Here is a 25612-nt window from a genome sequence, read left to right as displayed (position 1 = left end):
TATTTCCCCACAACAACAGCCTGTGAGGTGAGTTGGGCTGAGAGAGAGTGACTGGCCCAAGGTCACCGAGCTGGCGGGACTAGAATTCACAGACTCCTGGTTTCTAGCCCAGCACCTTAACCACTAGACTAAACTGGCTCTCTTGAAAAAACTAAGTTAAATTGTCATTGGGTGTGCAATGGACATTTCAATAGCACATGTGAAGCAGATTCTAACAAGCATGGCTTTATACTGGATAATTATCTCTACCAGTTGTTGCCGTAATAGGTAACGCACCAATTTCGGCCAGGGTAAAAGAAGGGCATATAAAATACTGAAAAAAATATCTAGGGACAGTCCAGGGAGGGAAGGCAATTATGTTATAAAAGAGGTTACAATGATCTAGACTGAGCATCTACTTTAACAGAAAAGTAACACCACTAATTCAGTAGGTTAAGATAGAAGCTGTTGAGGATTACTTAACAGTGCAATCATGCACACATCTTCTCAGAAGCAAATAACATTGAATTCATTGCTCTTCTGTAGGTGCACACGTGACATAAGGCTAAAGCGGTAAAAAAATCTATATCAGCACTGTATGTATTGTAGTGAAAGTCCAAGATGCATTCCTTTGCATGCATTCTGCTTATGCTGAATTTAATGTATTGAATGCCTATGAGTTCTTCCTAGCAACACCATTAGTTTCCCAAAGGAAAAGGGGGGCGTTGGTTTCGATCATTGTATGTATAAGTGGAAGGAATTTATGCTTGGGTAGATTGCTTCTGGATGTCTGCCATTTTGCTGCCTCCCTTTGTGATATTCTACACTGTTGTAGAAAAACTTTAGTGCTAGGAGCTGTGTTCTAATTTGTATGGCAGGGTCAGTGGAGATGGGAAAGCCCTGCTGAGCAGACAGATTCTGGATCCTTGGTCCTTTCACACCAAGAAAAGCTTTTTTTCCGACACTGGTTGTAGTCTCCTTAAGGAAGATGCTACTCATGTTGCTCTGTCAAGTTACAAAGTGTCTCAGTGATAAAATACTCAGTGTCCGTAATAAAAGTTCCTTTCCCCATTTTTATTTGGCAATATCAAGGTTAAGGCCTGAGCTCTTTCCTTTCAGAAGAGAGCAGAAATTTCCAGGGAAACCAGGTGCACCAATTTTGTTAACTCTGCTAGGAAAGAGTAGGGGTGACTAATCCCAAGAGGGTTATTTTCTCATGGCTCCATATTTGGCTTGAGGAGTAATGAAGGTTGGTTGCTGGGGGGTTGGGAGGTGAATTCAGGGATTTGCAGTCCCACCATGCATGGAGGGTACCAGTTAGGGTTTGCTCACAGATTTTAAAATGTTTAGTTGATGGATATATTTACCAAAATATCAATATTGGTGCCTTCTTTGATTTTCTTTTTCTTTTTCTTTGATTTTCTGAACAGGGAATAAAATCTTGCAATGTATGATTTATAAATGTTCAGAACGTTAACTTTATTCAAAATGTCATAAGTCTGTTTTGAAAAGAAATACTCTTTTGAATATTTTATTTTCCAATTCTTATGGTACGTATTTATAGTAAAAACAAATACATTCCTCAGTTCTCATCCCAACTGATTCAGCAACTGATTTAGCGTGACGTCTTGTTTTTCTGCAAAGGGCCGAACCAAGAAGAAACCTGCTCCAGTGAAATATGAAGCTGGAGATCTTGTATGGGCCAAGTTCAACAGACGTCCATGGTGGCCCTGTAAAGTTTGTCATGATCCTGTATTAGACACTCATTCAAAAATGAAAGGTAATATATTCATCTGTATGGTTTGAGTCTTATTAACTGAACTTCGTTAAGCATGTGTGGCATTTTGTAAATGATTTATTTGCATTGTGTGGATTAGTCACGATCAATTGATAGGGTAGAAAGAGAAATGGCATGATCTAGTCCTAAGCTAACCACACTTGTAGTGAGTGAGATTTTCTTAACTGGGGAGAAGGGAAATGCAGAAAATTCTGTTACATAATGAATGGGCTTGTTTGAGGTTCAGCACAGTCCAAGTGGCTGTTTTGAGGTCAAAACATTCTTGGATGGATTATTTTGACCTTCTTGAGTATTATTTGTGTGATTGCAGTCATGCAGCACAATTTTAAACCTGTCCATTTTGAAGTTAGCTCTTTATGCATTGGATTGATTTTTTAAAAAAAGGCATGTGAGGATTATCACAACTATAATCCTATGCAGAACAAATGTTCCTATTTTTTTTCAGTTCTTAAGAATTCTTCAAGTGTTACTACTAAGGCATTTTTTGAAGTGTGTAACTTTAAAACAAAGTTTAAAATAGAAGGGGGCAGCTGAACAATCATAGTTAAAGGCACATTGAAAAAATTTAATTGCAGCATGGAATGTATATTGGAATGAAGGAGATGGGGAAAAAGCTACCTCTTTACTCCTAGTCACCTGTTCTTAAAGTAGACATACAGTATAGAGATCTAATTATAATGAAAAGGGGGTTGGGGAGGATACAGAGTTCTGGGATGGATTATTTTATTCCCCCAGTTGCAGCTCATTTTTTCCTAAGCCCCCTCCCCCCCACATAAACACATTCAGCAGTGGGAATAGAAGACCCACAGTTCCCATTGGAATGCATTTTTTAAAGTTAATGGCCACAAGGGAAAAGCAGTTTACAGAGTCTCTCAGTGCATGAGGAGGAATGGGTTAACTTTATCCTGCCTCCCACCTCCAAGATGGTTTGCTATGCTGCAGATAGGCATTAGGGGTCCTCCAGTGTTGCTGTGTTCCTCCTCATTGGCCATGTCGGACTGCCAGGAGTTGTGGTTCAGCAACTTCTGACCCTCCGTGGATTCACCGCATCTGGCTAATGGGAGCAGCTGAAGCTTAATATGGGCAAGAAGGAAGCTTAGATGACCTGTGGATGTGCCACCATAGGCTGCATCTTGTTCTTGAAATAAAGCAGTGGCTACTGAGATTTCAGAGATAAGCAGCCTTTAGCAAGATTGGTAGCTTTGGGGCAATCCTCAGGATCTTTAAAGAAACAAAGGCTTAATGTTTGGTTTACTCCATCTAATAGTGAACTTTGAAGCCACTAGGAAACAAGATGAAAGGTATCAAAAAGTGCTGGGAATTTTGAAGTTTACTGAAACACTTCTTTAAATATATGGGTGAGGAGGATTATAAAAATAACAGGCAGAAGAGTACATTCTTACTTGTCATGAAATGTGGGGATGGGTATTTGTAAATTCTGATGTATTTTCCTTGAGCTCCTGATAGCTTATCCTGAAAGAAATCTGGCAGAAATCATGCAAATGACTCTCCTATAACATAGGGAATGCACGTTTCAGTATCATATTTCAGATCCCGTTTGCTAACCCTGAATTGGCAGTTTCAGGCTGTTCTTTTCTGAACTTAGTGGAAAATGTGAATATAGCTAATTTTATTTCAATAGTTACTAATCGCAAGCCATATCGAGAGTATTATGTGGAAGTGTTGGGTGATCCATCTGAAAGAGCCTGGGTGGTAGGAAAAGCTATCGTGATCTTTGAAGGAAGACATCAGTTTGAAGAACTACCTGTCCTTCGGAGAAGAGGGAAGCAAAAAGAGAAAGGTTACAGGCACAAGGTAAATCTCTTGGTCTCACGGATGCTGTTTAGGTGTCTTCCTTCAAATATAAAACATAAGAAAGGATCCAGCCAAAGTGAACTGTTACTGAAAGGAGCATAGATTGCAGTTGGAGTGAAATCACTTGTATAAATACCTCATTGAAATTAGTGGTATGTCAAAGTTTTCAGTTTTGTTGTGATTATGGCCATAAATGTTCAAGCTGTGCTCAAAATGATTGATACGATTTGGGACTTGAAAGCTGTTAATATAGTACTGTTTTGTTTATTGGTGTGTTCATAGAGCTGCCTAAAATGGATTAGAAAATGACCCTTTTTCCTTTTGTTCTTTTTTTATAAACCAATAGAATTGTTAATTTTGAGAACATGTCACATATTTCTAATGATGAAACATTTGTACTTGAAATGCAAGCATAGAATAAGATGACCAAGATGGAAGATTATTTTAGATCCATGGATTTCCACTAAGAACAAATCTATTTCTGGTTCCTAGCTCTGCATTAGTATTTCCAATTCTGAAGTGCTAGTATTAACTATCCAGGGGGTTGTTTCATTTGGAGTTTCCCAGGCTGACTACTGGAATCTTAACAATTACATTAGGCTTCATTTAGGGTCAGAAGTTGTCAAGTTGTCTAAATGTGATAGTGCTGCTCAAATCTAACTTTGAGTTGTGAAAGTTGTTATATATTGTAAATATACTTTATGAAGGAAGGTATGATATCTCTTAGTGTGACACTATCGTTTGCATATATTACAAGTATTTATTTTCTAATTTCCTTTTGTCCTGTCTTCATTTACTTTAAGGTTCCTAAGAAATTTATGGCTAAATGGGAGATCAGTGTCGGCCTTACTACTGAATATCTTAAGCAGACTGGCATGAAAAAATGTATTCGGGCTTCTAGCAAATTGGACAGCGTCCATTTAATGGGATCATGTAAAAAGGATTCCTTAAACGAGCAGAGCAAGCAACTGAATGGATGTTTGAAGCCATTAGCATTTGATTCTAAACATTTGCCCCATGATAAAGGGAAAATATTTACTAAATCACAAATGAGGAAGAGCTCTGATGCAAGGAAGGGGAATAGAGTAAAAAAATGTAGCACCAAGACAGAGTGCGGAGGGAAAGTGCTAATAAGCGAAGTTAAAAATACGGTTTCTGAAAACATGCCAGATAAGCAGGCATCTCATGAACTTTGCAGAACAGGAAAAGGCTTTATGGGTTCCAAATGCACTGTGGAAAACTACTTGCTCTCTTCTTTTGGGGAAAGACAATTTGAAAATAAAACTAAGAAAGCAGAATATGACATCTCTCAAAGAGACTGTCAATATGAGTCCTCCAAAATAGATTTGAAGAAAAAGAAAAACTCCTCAGGCTTCATGTCCAGTTCAAAACTACAGCGGCCATATTCTGGAACTGATGGTGGAAAGGAGAGAAAAAAAGAAATGGACTCTGATGGTACCTGCAATCTAGATCCCGTTGACCAAAGTATTGCAGCAGCATATAGAGACCTGAAAAATTGTAGCTCTATGAACAAAAGGGGAAAGGAACTGTCTTCAGGGCAAAGAAGCATTAAACGTCCCGTGTCTCTCTCCAAAAGTAGTAATAGAAACCGGAAACCTCTGGAAGGCTCTTTAGATAGGAATACCAATGTTGAAGTAGGAGGTGAGGAATTCCATCAGCCATCCTTTGAAGCTGAGATGGCATCTGCTTACCGGAATGACAATCTTGCCATTATAGATAAGCACACTACACTCCAAAGTAAAGGGTTTACAAGTCACATGGATATAAAACAGCTTCAATTCAGAACTATAAAATGCAAACATAAAGGATCCACTGCTTCAACAGAATCATCTCTTAAGAAGGATGAATGTACCCCTGACTGCTGCTTTTCTGCTACCAAAGGTGCTCCTGGGTTTCAGTTAGATACATCTGCCAAAAGTGGAAAGCTTGATGGCTCTAAACTGCCGAACAGCCCTAGAGAGAAATCCCGTGGTTCTGCTGAAATAGAAACGTCTGTCATGAAACATGTACTTTCTGAACTGAAGGAGCTATCCTATAGATCCCTGAATGATAAAGCTAAGGACTGTGGGCCACCTAAGACTGCAGTGCCCTTACTCTTTTCATCTGTCTCGGGGCAGAATCACTTGCCCATTGAGCCTGATTACAAATTCAGCACCTTATTAATGATGTTGAAAGATATTCACGATAGTAAGACGAAAGAGAAACAGATCATGACCACTCAGAACCTTGTCTCCTGCAGAAGTTCTAACAGTGGCGAAAGTGCTGGAAGTAACACTCCGAGTGATTTGACATCTTTGCCTACAATGGGAGCAACTCCTAAATTAGAAAAAAATCAAGATAGTGTTCAAGAACCAGAGTGTCATAAACCCAAAGAAGGTCAGTCCTCTTTTTCACATGGTATCACAACCAAGTTGATCGATCCTGGTGCTAAAAAAAAAGGGAACTCACAAATACAGCTCTTTCCGGCACATACTGCACCGCGAGGTGCACTTGTCCAAAATCTAAGCAACTGTCTAAATTAACAGTTAACACAACATCAAAGAGCAAATCACTAAAACATTTATTCAGTACAGCAGACAGTGTGTCCCACCAGCACAGAGCTATCCAAAGCTCAGTTGCTAGATCTCTAGTTGAAGCCAGGGAACATTTTGTGGGGAAAATGCTTTGGGAATTGATGGGACACTCCCTTGGTGAAGACTCTGCACGTTCCTCTGATGGCAGTTTAGTTCATGTAAAAATGAAGTCAGAATCTGGTAAAAAGAAAGAGAGCTACAGCTCCTTTGAAAATGGGGAGTTGGAGGCAGGACTGAATAGAGAAGGCCCCACGGGGGATGAGTCTAAAGGTGTAAGCCACATAGCACCCAAAAAGCGACGGAAGCGTTTTAACCAAAGCAGTTCTAAAGCTGGTAGGCACCTCGGTAGATCTAGGAAGCAGAAGGGGAATTACTTTGGCCACCTTTGGCCAGTACTGAATGAAACAGTTTTGCTGGAGTGCAGACCTCTCCTTGCTTTTCAAGGTGATTAAAACGTTGCCCCTAACAGGCAATGTTTGTGAGAACTTTTTAGCTGAGTAATGTTTTCCTGTTTATAATAAGAGTTGCAAGTGAGGTTATTTATTTCCTACATCTGCAGGTGGGGCTTACTGTGAAATCGTGTAGGTAAAAACCCTTGTTAAAAGACTAGGCTAGAACTTGGCTCTTTGACATCTAATTTTCCAGGATAATTCCCTATGTGTTGATATAGAGGAACATATAGTAAAATGTGTACCTGTAGTTTGAAGTGGTACAGCTGTTGAATTACTTACATCATCTCATTTGTAGGTTGGGAGAATTAGGTGTTGCCAGGATACAGAGGCAAGCTAACTTTGACAGGAGATAAAATCTTAGGAGAACATCCCAGCCACATAGTATGCTGTATTGACATGTTAATTCTTCCAGCTATTCTCTTCTTTTGAGCTTAATTTAGGCTTCTATTTTTTTAGAAGTCAAAACAGCAACTGTTCAAATAAGGAAAGAAATATATTTAGTTCCTCTTACTTTGTGCAAGAACATTATTTTATTTTTAAAATATTTATTTATTTATTTATTTATTTAATATTTCAAATTTAGTCACTGCCCGTCTCACCCAGAGAGCGACTCTGGGTGGTTTACAATAAAACAAGAATAAAATACCACTTAAAATACAATAAAACAATGCAATAAAATTTACAAATGAAACGATTGTGGGATCAAGCCCAGCTGTACTATAAGAGATTCAAAATGGTGGGAATTTTAGAATGTTGCTGCAATCCTATACACAGCTAGATGGCATAAATAAACCTATGAGGAACAAAGATTTGGTCTACACATGGCAAGTAGTGCAAGGTGTAGAATAGACTGTATTAGACCTGCCATACTGGGGCTGCACATACCCAGATGAGAACTACATGGCAACAGTTCTGTATCTCTTTGCCGCTCTCTAGTGTTGTCTCAGTTTTTGCAGCCCAGGAATGGTTTTTGCAGCCCAGGAATGGTATGCCTATTCGATGCCTAGTCATTTCAAACTATAGGTTATAGATGGTATTTTAAAATGTTCCTTTATATCATTCATGCACAACCTTGGGTTACAGAGCTACATGTGGTCCCCAAATCTTACATAGTCACTAGAGTCCTGCCAATGTGGCAGAAGGTAAATATTATTTAATACATGGGAAATAAATGTATTAACTATAATTTAGCTGAATATCTCAGTTTCGTGTGAAAAGCCTCTGCAGGTAGACAAGTAAGCAATGGGCTGAGCTGTACCTTTCCCCTTCTCATATGGTACTTCATATTCAATGTTCTGCTTTGTTTTTAACTGAGGAAGCATTGAAAAGAAGTATCTCCACCTGATGGTTAAAATTGTATAATCCATGTTCCCATTTCAGTAACGCGTCATGTGGAGGTAGGTTGAGATCTGAAGGTTGATCTGGAGGTAGGTTGAGATGCAGTATAAAAGCCAGTTAATGTTTGGTAGTGCTGAAAATACTAATTTGTATCTTCTTTATGTAATGTAAAATGATCTGCTAAACTGTGAATGTATGAATAAGGTTAGGAGTTAAGAGGTTGCTTACATAAACTGCATCTCTATCTGCTGTTTTATAAAAAGTAAATCACACTAATAGTTAAGTTGTTCCCAAATTTGACATTAGATTGTAAGTCTAATGATTCCACTTCATGTTGAAAGTAGACCTTGCAATACGTTCTAAAGAACAGATACATTTGATAAAGAATTTGATCAAATAGGTTGTTGTTTTAGTAAAGCAGAAGTAATGTTGCACGTAGCTGATCCTGCCTACCAATAAGTGGGATGCTGCATTTTTACCTATTGCAATCTTCAGTGGTAGGTACTTGTACATTATATTGGTGTTGTCAGCATTGGTTACCATAGGTTCCCAGGTACATTAAAGGTCTTGGTTTTAACGTAAAAAGTCCCATACGGCTTGGGACTTGGATGCCTGCAGGATCATCTACTTCAAGTGCAGTCTATCAATCCAGTGTGCACTCCCTGGGTAGGAACACTGAAGTTTCTTTCCCCCTCCCCCCAAGGATCTAGTGACTTAGTCTTGTTGGGATTTAACTTCAGTCTGTTTTCACCATCCAGATCCTCAGGATATGGGGTCAGTTGTACCATGTCACCAACTCAGTCCATGATAGAGATTCATATATGGATGATATTAGCATATTGTGATATCTCACCCTGAACTGACAGGTGAACTCTCCCAGCAGCTTCATACAAATGTTAAATACCAGGGAGGAGAGAGGAGAATCTCAGTACTTCTAAGATGGTTCAGAGGTGTACCATAATCAGTGCTATTGACTGTTGCTGAGAAACCTAAAACAAGAGAGAGAGAGTTTCCCCCATCCAGTTTCCATTACAGATCATCCCACAGTGTGACCAGTGCTTAGGCCTGAATCCTGACTGAAAGGAATCAGATAACCCAGTTCTTCTTGGACACTTTGCATTTGAAAGGGAAGCTTGGATAATGGATAATAGTTTTCTAATACAGCAAGATCAAGGGAGGGCTTTTTCATAAGCAGGTATATCACCACCTCTTTCAAGGAAGGCAGTACTATTCCTTCACCAACAATGCATTGACCTACCTCCCTGATACAGCTGATAACCACCACCACCCTTCTTCCTGAAGGAGCCAGGTCAAGCAGGATTCCTGTTCACATGTGGGAGAGCTGATACCCTGTCCACTTCCCCAGAATCCTCAGAATGAAGTGAATTACAGATAACGTTGCAAGACACTTGCCTCTGTCATCTCCATTGATTCTGTCCTTTTGACATCTAATTTTGAGCAAATGTGAGTAATTTTATTGGCAAAATGTTGTTCAAAACTTTCACAGGAGCTTGTGGGCAGATTTTTCCAACCCTTGCTACACAAAAGGAAGTGGGTCATCCTGAACAAAACTTCTGGAGCACAGTCTGCCAACACAATAAGGGCAAATAAGAATGCTTCACCACACTTAACACTGTGGCGTAGGCTCAAATATGAGCTTGTACCGGGTTTGTTCAAGTTCACTTCCAGTCTTCCTTCATCAATGCTCCAGGTGTTTCTCCTGATTCATTTCCCATAACTTCTCAGTAAACTACTGGGCATCTTGGGATCAATGATCAGGGAGAGGCCACTCAAAAGTAATCTTGTCCAGCACTCTGGTCCCTCCATATTCCAGAGCTGATAACTTCCAGATAACTAGGGAATTCTTCAAGTATCTGTTGAAATCCATAAAGTGCTAGGGTTCTCCTACTCTTAATGGATTTGAGTTGATGGCTGACATCATGTAAACCAGTAAGTGATCTGACCATGGCAAAGACTTTGTTGTTTATTCGTTCAGTTGCTTCCGACTCTTTGTGACTTCATGGACCAGCCCACGCCAGAGCTTCCTGTCAGTCGCCACCAGCCCCAGCTCCTCCAAGGACGAGTTCGTCACCTCTAGAATATCATCTGTCCATCTTGCCCTTGGTCGGCCCCTCTTCCTTTTGCCTTCCACTCTCCCTAGCATCAGCGTCTTCTCCAGGGTGTCCTGTCTTCTCATTATGTGGCCAAAGTATTTCAGTTTTGCCTTTAGTATCATTCCCTCAAGTGAGCAGTCTGGCTTGATTTCCTGGAGGATGGACTGGTTTGACCTTCTTGCAGTCCAAGGCACTCTCAGAATTTTCCTCCAACACCACAGTTCAAAAGCATCTATCTTCCTTCTCTCAGCCTTCCTTATGGTCCAGCTCTCGCAGCCATATGTTACTACAGGGAACACCATTGCTTTAACTATGCGGACCTTTGTTGTCAGTGTGATGTCTCTGTTCTTAACTATTTTATCAAGATTTGTCATTACTCTTCTCCCCAAGACTGTCAGTCCCATATTCAAGCATAGATTACCAGCACTGCTTCAAGGTGAAGGCTTGATATGATGGGTGACTACTGACATCTATCAGGCCAGGCGTTTTATATTAATGCAAGTGTACTCAACTGTTTCTTTTTGTTGCTGCTACATCATCAAAAGCTTTTACTGTATAAGCCAAGGTTTAGTAGCATTGCACTTGTGGACACCATAGCATATGGTCCACCATGCTCAAAATTAAATAAAAAGTTAAATATATATTTTAATGGCTGTAATCTTGTTTGACCACCTAATATTACAAGATTTTAATATTCCCTCCTGAAACCTACTAGGCAAGAATACTAACATATCATATGAGATTTCAGGCAAGCAGGCTAAAATTTGGCAGTCCTATGATTTTGGCCATTTTTTTTTAAAGCTGCATTTATTTTGGTAGCCACATTCCTGCAGTGTCCTCACAGATCACTTGTAGCTTCAGGGGATAGGTTGGGCACTATTGTGCTAATAGAAATTACTGAAATTCAGTAATTGCTTGACATTTGTGACAATATTTTATTTGTTTGTTTGTTTGTTTGTTTCCCCCCCCCCATCTCACTATAAAAGTGACTCTGGGTGGCTTACAAATAAACTCATAAAAAGCCATTATAAAAATTCAAAAAATACAAAAGATAAGGGAAGATAAAAGTGGAAAAATAAAAGGCAGAGAGAGCTTCTGCAAACCACCCACCACCCCCAGGGCTTCCTATCACTCTTGGACCCCCATGCTAGATGGCAGAGCCAGGTCTTAACGCTCTTCCTGAAGGCCAGAGAAGAGCGGGGGCCAACCTCACCTCCACGGGCAAGATGTTCCATAGGGCGGGGGCAAAGGCAGAAAAGGGCAAAGGCTCTTCTCCTTGACCCTGCCAGTCGGAATTCATTAGCCGATTGGGTCCATAACATGTCCTTCCTGCCGGATCGGGTGGGACGGATCAATGTGATTGGGACAAGACAGTTCTTCAGGTAACCTGGGCCCATGCCATGAAGGGCTTTAAAAGTCATAACCAACACCTAGAATTGGACCCAGAAACACCCCAGCACCCAATGCAGCTTGTGCAGCAGAGGTATTACATGCACAGCCCTGGAGGCACCCATAACTGCCCGCGCCGCCGCATTCTGGTGATGGCAATAATAGTTAATGCTTTTTCTATGTATCTTATCCATTGTTCTTACATTTCATATTATTTGAATCTGAAATCAAACAATAATGCTAATACCCAGGAAAAAAATCCAACATGTCACAATATTCTGCATTTCATGATTTTAAAAAATGAACAGTGAATATTAATCCAAATTATAATCACCTGCATCCAGATCAAACTATAATATTAATTGCATTGCTATAGTAAGAAGGAAGCTAGGCAGCCCTTGGGTTACCCTAGGAATATTGCTGAGTTAACTGATATCTGAGGCCTGAAGGTTTTTTCCTGGCTGCAAGGGTATGATGCTACACTTCTGGTAGCTTTTCCAAGGATGGAAGCAGCACCTTTTTATCTTCTTTATTTTTAAGTTGGATGCTTTTAGAGGAACAATGCAAAATGATAGGGGAAACAGGCCTTCTAACCTGTATATTTTCCACCTTTATTCTCTAAACCTAGCAGGGGCAGCCGTTGTCAGATAGCTTGATTTGCCTATGGACTTTAGGTTTGTTAGTTCTGAGCAACTTGTTTTGGACTAGCAATCATTATCGTTGTTTACCATGGTTGAAATTTAAGGTTGTGATTTCTCTAAAGTAAATGGTGGAAGTCCAGCTGGAACAGTAGACATTTATTAGAATGAATACATGCATTTTTATTCCTATTAGAATTTCATTTCTCCCCCCTGCTTTTGGAGATCCTCTTCTAAATATATTTCCTAATGCTAAGCAGGGAACATTGCTTTCTGTATAAAGAGAAGCATGAGTTTGTAATGATACTTTGAAGGTGATGTATTTAATTGGCTATCATTGCTGGAAGAAATAAGGGCTGTTTGACTGTTGCCAACTTCCCCTGCAGCTTCTTAAATCCCAATACAAGAGAATATCTGTAGCTCAGGGTTGAACTGTGGGGTCCTTGGTGCTCTCTGAGCTTGGTTGTTCACTTGCAGATGTTTCATTACCTGACTATGTAACCTCATCAGTGTGAGTGAGTGTAGGGTTTGCTCTCTGTTTATATACAGCAGCTTGACCTGCCAGTGTTGGTGGCAGTGTGACAACACAAAAGCTAAGAAGGAAACAAAAAGACCAGAACACATCCTCTCCACCAAACACCCAGATAAGCAGGGATTAACACCAGACAAACAAGCAGAAAACATTACCCTAATCAAGGAACTACCAAGGAGAAAACCACACCCTTACCAAGGACTCTACTTCTTATACCCTGTTGCTTTCATGAATTTCATGGCATTGAGGGAGGAGGGAATTGACAAAAGACGCTTTTCTCCAATGGGAGCCCCCACTAAATCTCATGAAAAAAACACTCTGAATCCAACCCTATGCATGAACTTTTTTTTAAAAAAGTGCACTTATGTTTGCTGAATAGAAAGGGGGTTCTAAGTTTTTTCTTTAATCACACTTCTCAAAATCAGCTGTATCTCAAAACAGTTTTCATACAGTTTTTTATTTGCAACTTTTGATACCTATTTTTAATTTGACATTATCTAATACTTAGGCAATGGTGAAATCAAATATTTAAGAGGGTGAGAAAAAAGAGATCTAATAACTTTATTTGTGCAGTCCAGTTTAAGATTAGGCAAAAATAGTTTTTGAAAAAAAAAATGTACAGAAGCTGTTGCTAGTTTCCCACTCAGGATTGAAGTCTGGAGAACAGCCCAGGAAGGTGTTGTGCTTGGTTTAACATACAGGCAATTGACTAATGAGCAGAAACGGACTGATTTCTGTTGCTCCTTCAGTGGCAGATTCTCCCAACGGTGCCTTCTTGTACTACCTCTTCTCAAACATCCTTGTAGTCTTGCCACTTGGTTGAGAGATAGCACTGCTAGAGTACCTGGATTCTGGGCAGGAGTGAGAATGGCTCCTAGATAGGCATCTTAACAGATGTGGACCTTGAAGACAAGATGGTAGAGCTACTGGCCACATCTTCTTTGCTTTCCAGACTTGTGGGCTGTAAGGGGGATGTGGATGGAATCCCCTCTGTGAGGAAATGAGATTGTTGTTTGGAGGGGAAAAACACATAAAAATCCAAAAAGAGGAACTAAGAGCTTGTGGTGGTGGTGATGATGATGATGATATTGAGCTAGGGAACAATGGAAGATTCCATCCGATCCCTGTTATTCCTCTCTGAAGTCTGTGAGGCTGTTTTTCTTTTCTCTCAGTTGTAAATCCAGAGAAGAAGCGCCTTAGAAAACCAAGTAAAAGGCTTCTGGAATATGCAGAAGAATATGATCACATATTTGCACCGAAGAAGAAAAAAAAGAGTCAGGAATCATTTCGAAAGGTAGGTATAGAATTGAGTTAAACTAGGAATTTATGATGAATGGGGAAAACTACAGTTTTTTCATGGCTTAAAAATTAGGGCTGGAATTAAAAATATGAGTATGTGCACAGAGTGGAGAGAAGCAATTTCCTCTTCTGGCTGCAGTTTTTAAGAGTATTTGATTAGTGTGTGAATATACAGGCAGTCCTCTTTTAGCAACTGTTTTGCTTAGCAACCATTTGCAGTTATGACAGTGATGAAAAAGTAACTTTACAACCAATCCTTGCGTTTACCACCTTCACAGGCCTGTAAAGCAAAAGAAAGCTGAAGTAAGATTATAAGCACAGTTGTAGTTTCACTTAGCGACTGCTTCACTTAACAACCAAGTTGCTGGTCCCAATTGTGGTTGCTGAATGAGGACTACCTGTAGTAGCATGAGGAAGGATGGACAGTAAATAACAATAAATGACACAAGAACCCCAAAAGTATTTGACTCCTCCTATGAAGGAAGCTTCTTTAGAACTAATAGTTCTAATAGTTTGGTTGCTGTAACAAGCCCCCTCTAGGCCATGCTTGTTTCCTACAAAAGAATAGGGTTTGAGTATATCACTAGTCATAAAATTGTTCACAGAATTATTATAGTACTTGCCAATCTACCCTGAGTACTTCATGTTTTAACCACCATGTCAGATTGCTGTGGTTCTTTAAATGTATAATTAGGGGTGAGAGGAATACATTTGGTCATGACTGAAGTAAAGAATGAAGAGAATTGCTTTAATATCTCTGTTTTTTTCCCTAGTATATAACTTTTTTGGAATAATCATTAAAAATAGTAAAATAAACCAATGTGTATTTTCCAAATTACAAGAGTTTTATTTCTTCCAAGTACATATGTTATGGAACATAGAGAGTTGCCCCTGCAAATAGCGTGCCCATGATTAATTTTTACTTCGTTCTTAGAAATGTCTGTTGGTACTCCATAACCTGAAGTCATCGACTTACTGCTTCCTTCATTCCCACTTAATGGTTACCAGGGATAGAGAACAAAGTCAGAGAAACCTCTAGCCTAATGATACTGTATACTGTATCATGGGGTATAATTTATTGGGGGGGGAGGGAAATTATATAGGGGAGTGCCATGCAGTGGCAGCACTATGCCTTCATCATTTCTAGTTTTAACCTATGTTTTTAAAAAAAAACAGAAGAGGCTATTGTGTGCCTGCTTAATTGCTTCCCCTTGTAGAGCCAAAAAAACATTTTATTTTCTTTGACTGGTACCTGAAATATGCTGAAATATGGCCATACCCTATATACATTTGCTTATGATTAGCACTGATTCCTGGTACTTCTGTGGCCACTATTTCTTTGTTTATCACTGCTAATAGACAAATTCTCTGGAGAAGTCTGAAACCAAACAGAAAAGCAGTATTGGAAAACAAGCACATAATAAACATCTTGAGCAGAAGCCCTTGGATTCAGTTTCATCCCCTTCTTCATCAAAAGAATCTCCTCCAGTCCTTGAAGCTGAGCGTCCTCTGTCAGATGAGCCTGACGGCCATTCCAGGGAACCAAGACTGGAAATGCCAGTTTTGACATTATTTTCACCAAACGTGTTGGAAGCTGTTGCTGCTGCTTCTCATTCACAAGGAGAAGAACCATTAATGAAATCAGGTATCAAGATATATTTTCTTTGCAACTCCATTTGAAAACCTAAGATATTGCAAGTAGTATTTACTGAATTGATTTCATTTATACCTTGCCTTTCTACACTGGTAAGTATTCATCTAACACAATTTAAAAACAAAAAACAAAACCCCACAGCTTAAAATTAATATTAAAATAAGTACTAGAAACATTTAAGAATTACGGGTTTGGAGAAAGAACTGCCTTTATAAATTGTCTAAATTATTTCTGGAAGCATTGTATTTCACAATTTTATTTGTTGAAAAATACTACCTGTGTGTCTAATTCTCTCTGCCCCAATGTTTATAGGCTGTTTAACTCTGACAGAATGCATAGATACAGTTTTCAGAATGTCAGTTTATAACAGGTTTTTTTTGTAATGTTTTGAGAATTACAGTAATTACTGTATAAACATTACAAAAAATGTTAATATGAATTTGGAATGTATTCTACTTTATTGTTTCCAGCCATCTCTGTTCAAATAAGCATGAGAAAATAACTTCAGCACTCTTACATTTTCTTTCTAACTTGCTAGTTAGACTAGCTATTGTAAAACAATCTGTTAAGAAGACCATGAGTCCAGCCAGACCTGGAACTTTTCATGGCTGATGTGGCTTTAAAGAGTCATTTCTTACATCTGCCCCTTCCCTGAGAGCCATTTATCTACAGGTAAAGACCCTTTAGGTCAATAAAATCAGAGCTTAGGAGCCCAGTTTGCAGTATATTAAACATACAGAGGTTTATCGCTGTACAGCAGGGGTTCCTAAACTTTTTGCCATCACACCTCCCTTTAGTGTAATCTTAATGTACACACCTCCCCTAAAAATCCAAACACCAAAATGAACACACATGAACCATGAAAACAGTGCAATGAAACTTTGGGAAAGGTGGATTTATTGTAACAATGTACAACTAAAAGGTTTCTTCATATCTCCCCTGGACTCTGTCTGCACCTCCCTAAGGGAGGTACACCTCACAATTTGGGAAACCTTACTGTACAGTATAGCACCCTGTTCTCTCTTGCTCGCTTTCTGTGCGTCATGCACACACATACACACAAAGATATATATGTTTGTGGATATGGACTGAAAAAGGAAATTATTCCTAGGGATAGTCTGAAGGGCAGGATAAAACTGAAGCAACTGGAAAACACTGATAGTCACATGAAATCAGACTTAAAGCTGTATGTAGTTCCTGGGCTTCAGGTTTCACATCCCAGATTTAAGGAGCTGGGTAGTACATGTGGAGAAGTGTCATTTTACCTTCACAATAACGGAGAAATAGTGTCAGGCCCAGGGTCACCACATAAGCTACATGGCACAATGAGAATTTACATCCAGGCCCCTGCAGCCCAGGCACGTTACTGGTTCATTGGTGGAACTGGACCTGCAGTTGCATTGCACCTTGATCTCAGGTAGGTTGCACAGGTGGCAAAACTGCCATGTTTACCTGTTTTGGGTTTTCTTTTTATGATGGGAGGGAAACCAGAAGGTATGGTGATTGGGCTTAAAGGAGTTCATGCACCAATTACCAAACAAAGTTGCAGCTGCAGTTGAATCATTTGGGATATTTCATTTATTCTTGCTGGTTTTTTTCTTCCTGTGGGGAAGAGGTTTAATAAATGATGCCGTTGTTCTGGTTGTTTGATGCTGATTTTTTTTTTTAATCCAGTGAAGTTAATACTATATTCACATCTTTGTTGTAGGGAGCTTTGAGAGTAAGCGCCAGCGGAAACCAACAAAAAAGCTCTTGGAATCCAATGATTTAGATACAACGTTTATACCAAAGAGAGAGTGGACCTCTATCAAGAAGGTAAGTTGATGTTTCTTTCAGTTCAAAAATACCTCTTAAAATATTACCACCTACCTGGAAAGTAAAATAATTACAGAAATGTGGAATTTTAAACAGCATTTTTGATTAACGCATAGGAGCTGATGGGGAAAAAAAATCCATGCAAAATAATTCAGAACTTGATCTATAACATTCCCATTGCATGTTCTTCAAAAAATGCATACATGGACAGAGGCTATGCTCTGACATGGTGATCTGAATTGCAAACTATTTGGTAAAGAAACCTGGAGTGGGACTGGACTACATTTGTGAATTGTGCCCACTCTCAGAAGTCAAATATCAGTGATTGAGCATGGTCTTTGTTCCTAAGTCAGATACCTATCATTGTCAAATTGAGGCCTCCATTATTTTATGGTGAACAAAGTCACAGTCAACCAGGTACATGGATACAAGATTTGTAATTGTCCCAAGTTTGATAGACTCAGTAAGACTATTTTTTATAACTGGTAGTGCAGGCATCTAAAGGACTAATCCAGTTGTGTGTTTGATAACTGCCCACCTGTGTGTGGGAATGACCTTGGGAGACAGGAGGAAGAACCACAGCCTAGACAATGGTCTGATAAATGAAATCTGAGTCTGAAGAAGGAGTGGGGATGGAGAAAGCATCCCAGAAGGGACCCTCCCTAGTTTTCAGGAGAATAAAAGTAAGGGAGGGGAGAGGTACTTTCAGACTTGCAAGATTCTGTTACTGTAACCTTACAATAAAGGTAGTGTTAGTACTCATGGTTGGTGTTTCTTGTCTGGACTACCTCGAAGGGCTGACACCAACTCTGAAATATGAACCATAAAATCTTTGTCCAGTCATGTCCCAAATGTTAAGACAAAGAGGCCATAGAACACTGGTGTGGGAGGAACCTCCATGCAGTTAGTAGCTGACCAGTGTTGCCTTGGCACAGAAAAGGTGGCATTGCAACAGATTACAGATGATGCAGTAGTTGTGGCACCCTAACCCTGCAGGATGTCACCATCTTTACAAATTTAAGGTGTCTGTTGCTGTGGCTGTAATTCTCCTGTATTTCATGCAGCCTGATAAAAGTTTTTATTCTTTAAGATTAGCCTTCATCGTTCTGGATGAAACATGACCATTGCCAAGAATTTTGGAAGTCCACACATCTGGGGGACACACAGACACACACTCTTTTAAAACCATTAAAATGATATTGTGTAATTTACTATTACAGTATTATTTATTAGTGCGATGTATTAAAACGTGAAAAATTACATTGCATTCATTGAACACTCTTTTTAGACTTGTTAGTTTCTTACCGTTTTCTGAAGGTTTTTTTTTCTTTTGCTCCAGTAATACACAAATATTTTTCAATATCTAGGAAATTAGTAGTACATTAAGTATTATATTCCCTTGCCATCCCACTGTCCAACCATTGGACGATTACTTCTGCATCTTTCCCATTTAAAATAATTTGTAACATATCAACTGGAACTGCATTTTGAGAGAAAATTGGAAAAAGTATGTCCTCTTAGAACAGTGTGTTTTCATGTGCTAAATTATCAATGTTGCTTATCCACAGTGTTCTGAGGCTGGTCCTTTGGATACTGAAATGCCTGAGTTTTATTCCACATCTCAGCTCTTAAATGCTGGCGAAGGTAAGAGGTGCCTGCATGAGTACATAATAGTAAACTGAGCCAGAGTTTTGAATTGGATCTCAGAATCTGTCAGCTACGGTATACGTGAATATCTTCATATGAGCCAGGTATAAACTACCTGAGCCCAATAAAAAAGAAGCTGTATCTTTAGCTCATTAGACTGAATTGATTTAAAATGAAATCTTGGCTAACACTTCTACCTGGAATTCCTTATGTAGTAGTTCAGGTACGTTCAAAGACTTGAACATACGAAGGGTGTGAACAGAACTCACTTTGAGAAGGAGGGAAAAGGTAGTAGCCTATGTGAGAGTCAGAAGCCTTCTTTGACTTAACTGCCAGAGTTCCAGCTCCAGCCAGACTTTTTTTCTTGTTATGTTCATAAGGACGAGACATTCACAGTTAATTGAGGTGATTCCTTAATTCTGATGTGTAGTTTTCAAAGGGATTCTTAAACAGCTGCATGTATCCGAAAGTAAGTTGTCTGCATTAAAGATGACCCTGCCCCACAAACGAGGAATAGATAGGAAAAAAATGATTCCACATTTGCCTGAGTCAACAATTTGCTTTCATGTACAGAAATGCTCATGTACTCACATGTTCTCCTCCCAACTTCCAGCAGAAGCAGTAAGGAGGAGGAGGGAGATGAGGGAAGGGCAGCTGCATTAAGAATAGAGGCAGAGAAAAGGGATGTCAGAACACCATGGATAGGATGGGGTGGGTGTGGGGGGGGGGAGGTTACTAGACAGAGAAGCCTGTTCAAAGTGGGTTAAATTTTCCAAGCAAATAGTACGTACCAAGCAATGGCTAGTCTTCAGAGTCACTTACGCCTTTTCAGCAACATCATTTGTAACTTCTATCCATTGGTTGAAAACACTGTCCCTCTATTGTTCTCTGTTTGAATATAAAAGTCAATTTTAGGTAACTGCTTGGACCCTCCTAATTCACAGGTAACTTATTTGTCCCATGGTGGTCCTGCAGAATAAGCATGGTATGCTATTTATAAATTAACTGACGCCTTTTTCAAGCTGTTAGAACAGAAATATGGAAAACAGTATACATTGTCGCTACACTTTCTGTGTATACTTTCTGGATGGGAATGGAAGTCTGCTGTAGTACTTTTTGCTCAGTGATCACAAGGTGTTGTAGGTTGGATTATGGCATTCCAATCTGAGGAACAAGGATGTCAGAACTGTCTTGAGAGGAAGTTAATCCCATGCAGTCTTCAAATGTGCGATCTTCCTTGTGGCAGCTCCTGAAAAGGTTTCTGGGAAACAGAGGAAGAGAAAACGTCAGCGGCGCATCTTTGCAGCAACTCCCTATAAAAAAGAAAAGAGTGGCAGTGCCCAGGAGGAGACTCCAAACACTGAGGTACTGCTAAGCTTTGCATGATGTGTAATTGCATTTTGTATTGCTTTTCCCTTGAGGAATAAACTTTTGTTATATTTATAACAACAAGAGGTAAGAAGAGGCATTTCAACAAATACTGTTTGGTCATCAAATATTTTCCTGCTAAACTAGTCACTTGCTTTAAAAAGCCTAATCAAGTTCATTTTTAAGGATATTGTTGAGACAGTTGCATGCCCAGGGTTTACTTTAGATTAGAGTTTTTCAGGTAATTTTGTTCTGACCTTTGAGTGGTGTCTAATAATAATCGCTTTTACAGTGTCTAAATTCTTTATACTGGTATAAAATGAATGCTATGTTTTTCCCCTCTTTTTTCCATTGGATGGTATTTTCATGGAACAGGAATGTATTTGGTGTTATATTAAAAATGGAAGTGTTCATACGAGTGGAAGAATTAAACTCATTTATTGAACATTCATATATGTAATAGCTGATGGAACATCTGGAAACCCCTAGGAGTATATTAAACATGGGGTTTGTGTGTTTAAAACCTACATTTTTCTTCTTTTTAAAGGGTGACAGATCTACTCATGGAATAGCTGGAAGCCCCAAGGAAACTACTGAGGAAAGTTCTGAAAATGATCATGGGTTGCCTTCATCCAAAAAGATGCAGGGGGAACGAGGTGGAGGAGCTGCTCTCAAGGAGAATGTGTGTCAGGTAGTAGCCTCCAATATTTGCTCTAATGTGGTAACTGTGACAATGGCTTGAAACAATTAGACAACCAGAGACACATCATATTCTTTATAAAGTGTTCATATAGTAACTGTTTTTGTTTGCCTTGTTCTTTTGCCCTGAAATAAACTTTTGCAAACAAGACTTGATTTTATACATAATATAAGACAGATACCTTCATAGAATCGGAATATGTAAGAGCTGGAAGGTACCTTAGCAAAGCCTAGTCCAACTCCCTTCTCAGTTCAGGGATCCACTACTACAACATCCCCAGCCCACGATCATCCAGACCCTGTTAAACATCTCCAGTGAAGAAGAATCCACCACCTCCTCTGACAGCCATATGTTCCATTGTTGAACAGCTCTTGTCATTAGGAATGTTCGCCTGATGTCCAGCCATATTCTACTTCCTTGTAACTTAAACCCATTAAAAGCCTGGGGTGGGTGTGTTTGTGGGACCCCTCATTTGGTTTGATTCATTTGTATTTGCAAGCTGCCCCAAGTCTATGGGAGTGGACAGCTATATAAATTTAAAGTTGTTGTCATCATCACCACCACCACCACCACCACCACCATCTGTTCTCGAAATCCCTTTTGTTGCTTTCAGCTTCCCTTACAAGCTTGTTCTATTTGCATGTTAGGGTTTCTAACGTTCTTTCTGCCCTTGCCAGTTACCTCCTTGCTGATTCCTCCTCTTCTGTTTCTTATATCTGTCCCTTTTAACTCTTAGCTCAGTTAAAAGCTCCCTATACATTCAGAATGGTTTCCTAAGCTTCCTGCCCCCATTTTTTTCCTCACTGGAATAGTGTGCAGTTGTACTTCCAGAATCCTACTTTTGAGAAATCCCCAGCCTTCCTGCACTCTCTTTGATCTAAGGATTTCGGTCCATGGGAACCCGCTTACCACTACTCTAAGTTGTTCATTACTGAGTACCTGAATGTCCCTCTTGGTCTCAGTACATGGCATCACACTATTTTCTGGGCTCACCCATTTTCCCTTGTGCCATGCAACCTACAGGTTTCTGGGAAGTGTAGTTGGAAGGTGTGGTCGCGCTGAAGCAGCCACAACTTTGCCAAATTTCAATCCCCCAGGAGTAACGTGTCCTGGATTTTGGACGCATTCTGTAAGTTAGCCCGTTTGAGGTACCTTCGTTCAAAGATTGTTGTCCTATGATGCATCGTTTCGCCCAAGGTTAAGGTTAAAAACAGACACAAGAGTTTTAATAGTATAGAGATAGATAAAAAATGTGTGTATACATGTTTGTGGAGGAAAAGGGGATATAGGAATTAAGTTAAATTTTGTCTGGTAGGATGGACTTAAATTAAACTTTTGAAACAGCCTAAATTACTTGTATTTAATTCTACAAAATGATGTGTACGCTTAAGCAAAAATTATTGTTGAATGTTTTCAGAGAACATTTCAGCTGGGGTTTTGTATGTTACTGTACACAGAGATACAAAAAACAGTTTATGATGACATACTGTTCATTTCCGCACAGATCTGTGAAAAGCCAGGTGAACTGTTGCTATGTGAAGCTCAGTGCTGTGGTGCTTTCCACCTGCAGTGCCTCGGACTCTCAGAAATGCCGAAGGGCAAGTTTATCTGCACTGAGTGTTCCACAGGTACAGTACTGGGTAGATGGAAAGAACTTACTGGTAATGTGCTGGTATTACTTTCAAGTGGTGCTGTCTGTCAGCTTGACTGGCTTCAAAAAAGGGTTGGACCAATTCATGGAAGTTGGACCAATTCATGGGAATCAGTGGCTATTAGCCTTGATGGCAGTGTGACTGCCTCTGAAGACCATCTGCTGGGAGACTGGTGGGCTTGTGCAGTTGGTTGGCCACTGTGAGAACAGACTGCTGGACTAGATGGGCCAAGGGTCCAATCCAGCAGGGCACACTTAGATTCTTCTATTCTTAGGTAAGCATTTGAACTTGTTGCAAACAAGTGGCTTTGCTGTGGGGAACAGATGGCCTTGTGGCCAGCTGATCTAGAACATATTAGAGCTGTTTTGATGCCTTCTCTCTGGGTGATTACTTAATTGTAAGCTTTTGTTGTTGTTGCTTCTGTATTTGAATGCTCCTGTCTCTTGCTTTTGATCTCTCCTTTAGGAGTTCACACATGTTTTGTATGCAAGAATAGTGGGAAAAATGTGAAGCGTTGTTTGCTTCCTCTGTGTGGCAAATACTATCATGAAGAATGTATACAGAAATATCCTCCCACAGTCATGCAGAACAAAGGCTTTCGCTGCTCACTACATATCTGTATGACATGCCATGCTGCTAACCCAGCCAATATTTCTGCATCTAAAGGTACATTGACTTTTATGTATAGTGGACTTCTTTATGTAGTCAGTTCAGTGATGCCAAAATTTGGGGTAAGATGTGGGTTCTGTTTGCAGACATTTAAAGAGAAGATAACCTATTTTTCTATTGAAATTTGAATTTTATTAAATGTTTTCCCAGATGTATTAATTTTTGAAACTGCGATTCAATATATTTCCTTTTTAGGTCGCTTGATGCGTTGTGTGCGGTGCCCTGTTGCATACCACTCAAACGATTTCTGCCTTGCTGCTGGGACAGTGATCCTTGCTTCTAACAGCATGATCTGCCCCAATCATTTTACCCCTCGAAGGGGCTGTAGAAACCATGAGCATGTAAATGTCAGCTGGTGTTTTGTTTGCTCAGAAGGTAATGCATTATTTGCTGGATGTGATGTGTATGTTTTAATGAAGACATCTCTGTTGTTGTATTGGAAGACATCTCTGAAGATGGGAGAGGGAATTTGTGGTGGATCTATCAGAAGAATAAAGCAGAGGTATCCTAGACATTATCTCCATGCAGATAAAAGTAAACCATAACATAAGATACTAAGATGAGTTGGGACTTCATTGATCAGAAGCTTCATTTATGTATCTATTACATTTTACTCTGCTTTTTTTCCTGTGAAGTATAGGACAGCCTATGTGGTATCTCTGCCCCCTTTATCATCATGTGAACCATTTATGATGTATAATAAGGTGAAAGATAGTGGCCAGTCTAAAAGCACCCCCAAAGTTCTGTGGTGAGGTGTGGGGTTATTGGCTCAAATATCCCTAATTTAAGTTCCAACAATACAACTATTGTACAAGACTGAATCTCACTACTGCTTTATTAAGTAGAAGTGCTCTAGATTCCTAATTGCCCCAAATAACATTCATAATAGGATAAAATATTTTTATTTATTTATTTGACCTAGATACCCCCCAACTCCAGCTGACTCTGGGCAGCTCATGGCATAAAAAACAAAACAAGAATACACGTGCACACCCAGACACTAAGCAAGATAACCTTTTCTGGTCAACAAACATATCATGCACTCAGAAGGGGACTGCAGTCAGTCTAGCCCAAAGCCTGGGTTTTTTTGTTGTTTATTCGTTTAGTCGCTTCCAACTCTTCGTGACTTCATGGACCAGCCCACGCCAGAGCTTCCTGTCAGTCGTCAACACCCCCAGCTCCCCCAGGGACGAGTCCGTCACCTCTAGAATATCATCCATCCACCTTGCCCTTGGTCGACCCCTCTTCCTTTTGCCCTCCACTCTCCCTAGCATCAGCATCTTCTCCAGGTCTTCTCATTATGTGGCCAAAGTATTTCAGTTTTGCCTTTAGTATCATTCCCTCAAGTGAGCAGTCTGGCTTGATTTCCTGGAGTATGGACTGGTTTGATCTTCTTGCAGTCCAAGGCGCAAAGCCTGGGAGCAAGGCCAAAATGTCATCAGGGTGGGAGCCATCCAAGTATCTGGGGGAAACTTATTCCAGAAGGCAGGAATAGGAACGTGAAGAAGAAAGGGTTATAGTATTTTTTTTTAGATTTTTCTCCCCTTCTTTTTTCCTTTTTTCACTTGTTTTCCTCCGCTCTTATAACACTATTTAGTGTATTAAATAATGAAATAATTAAAATACTATGACAAACAAAATTGCTGGTTGGGAGGAATGCAAATTTTCTCTCCTGCAAGGGCACCTTTGCCAAGTAGATATTGTAGCATTAGATACTTCCATATTACATTGGCTTTAAGGCCCCTAATTATAAGTCTATTACTGAAGGTAACCTGGTTCTGAGGAATGTCCTTCTCCTTGCAGGTGGAAGCCTTTTATGCTGTGAGTCGTGCCCTGCTGCGTTCCATCGGGAGTGTCTGAACATTGACATGCCAGAGGGGAGCTGGTACTGTAATGACTGCAAGGCTGGCAAGAAGCCGCATTATAAGGAAGTGGTCTGGGTGAAAGTGGGGCGTTACAGGTGAGTGAAGGAAGCAATTCGTGTTACATTTAAATTACTTACTTTGTTTCAGATAAAATCTGAGCCTGTCCATTAGAAGAAGTAATCACCATCACCATCTTTATAGTAATCACTGATAAGCTATCTTAACACATGTGTGCATTTATCCTCTGTGTTTGCTGTTGAGGCATCCACGCTGTTAAGAGAACATGTAAAGCTT

At 39.8% G+C, this 25612-nt stretch overlaps 1 protein-coding gene across 2 annotated transcripts in view; it reads left to right on the top strand.

Annotated features, from left to right (window-relative positions):
* The window catches only part of NSD1 (nuclear receptor binding SET domain protein 1), a 69001-nt gene that overhangs the window by 28572 nt on the left and 14817 nt on the right, over positions 1-25612 (top strand). For both annotated transcript variants that reach the window (XM_063292091.1, XM_063292090.1), the window contains exons 3-15: positions 1624-1759; positions 3420-3592; positions 4396-5989; positions 13822-13943; positions 15308-15593; positions 17311-17417; positions 18986-19061; positions 20311-20429; positions 20980-21123; positions 22637-22760; positions 23250-23450; positions 23649-23828; positions 25257-25413. In XM_063292091.1, the coding sequence (XP_063148161.1) occupies positions 1624-1759; positions 3420-3592; positions 4396-5989; positions 13822-13943; positions 15308-15593; positions 17311-17417; positions 18986-19061; positions 20311-20429; positions 20980-21123; positions 22637-22760; positions 23250-23450; positions 23649-23828; positions 25257-25413 (3419 nt within the window). The remainder of the gene's footprint in view (positions 1-1623; positions 1760-3419; positions 3593-4395; positions 5990-13821; positions 13944-15307; positions 15594-17310; positions 17418-18985; positions 19062-20310; positions 20430-20979; positions 21124-22636; positions 22761-23249; positions 23451-23648; positions 23829-25256; positions 25414-25612) is intronic.

Source organism: Candoia aspera, chromosome 2 (assembly GCF_035149785.1).
Source record: "Candoia aspera isolate rCanAsp1 chromosome 2, rCanAsp1.hap2, whole genome shotgun sequence".
In the NCBI taxonomy this organism is placed as follows: Eukaryota; Metazoa; Chordata; class Lepidosauria; order Squamata; family Boidae; genus Candoia; species Candoia aspera.
The sequence above is the reverse complement of the archived record's forward strand: the minus strand, read 5'-3'. Positions and strand labels throughout refer to the sequence as shown.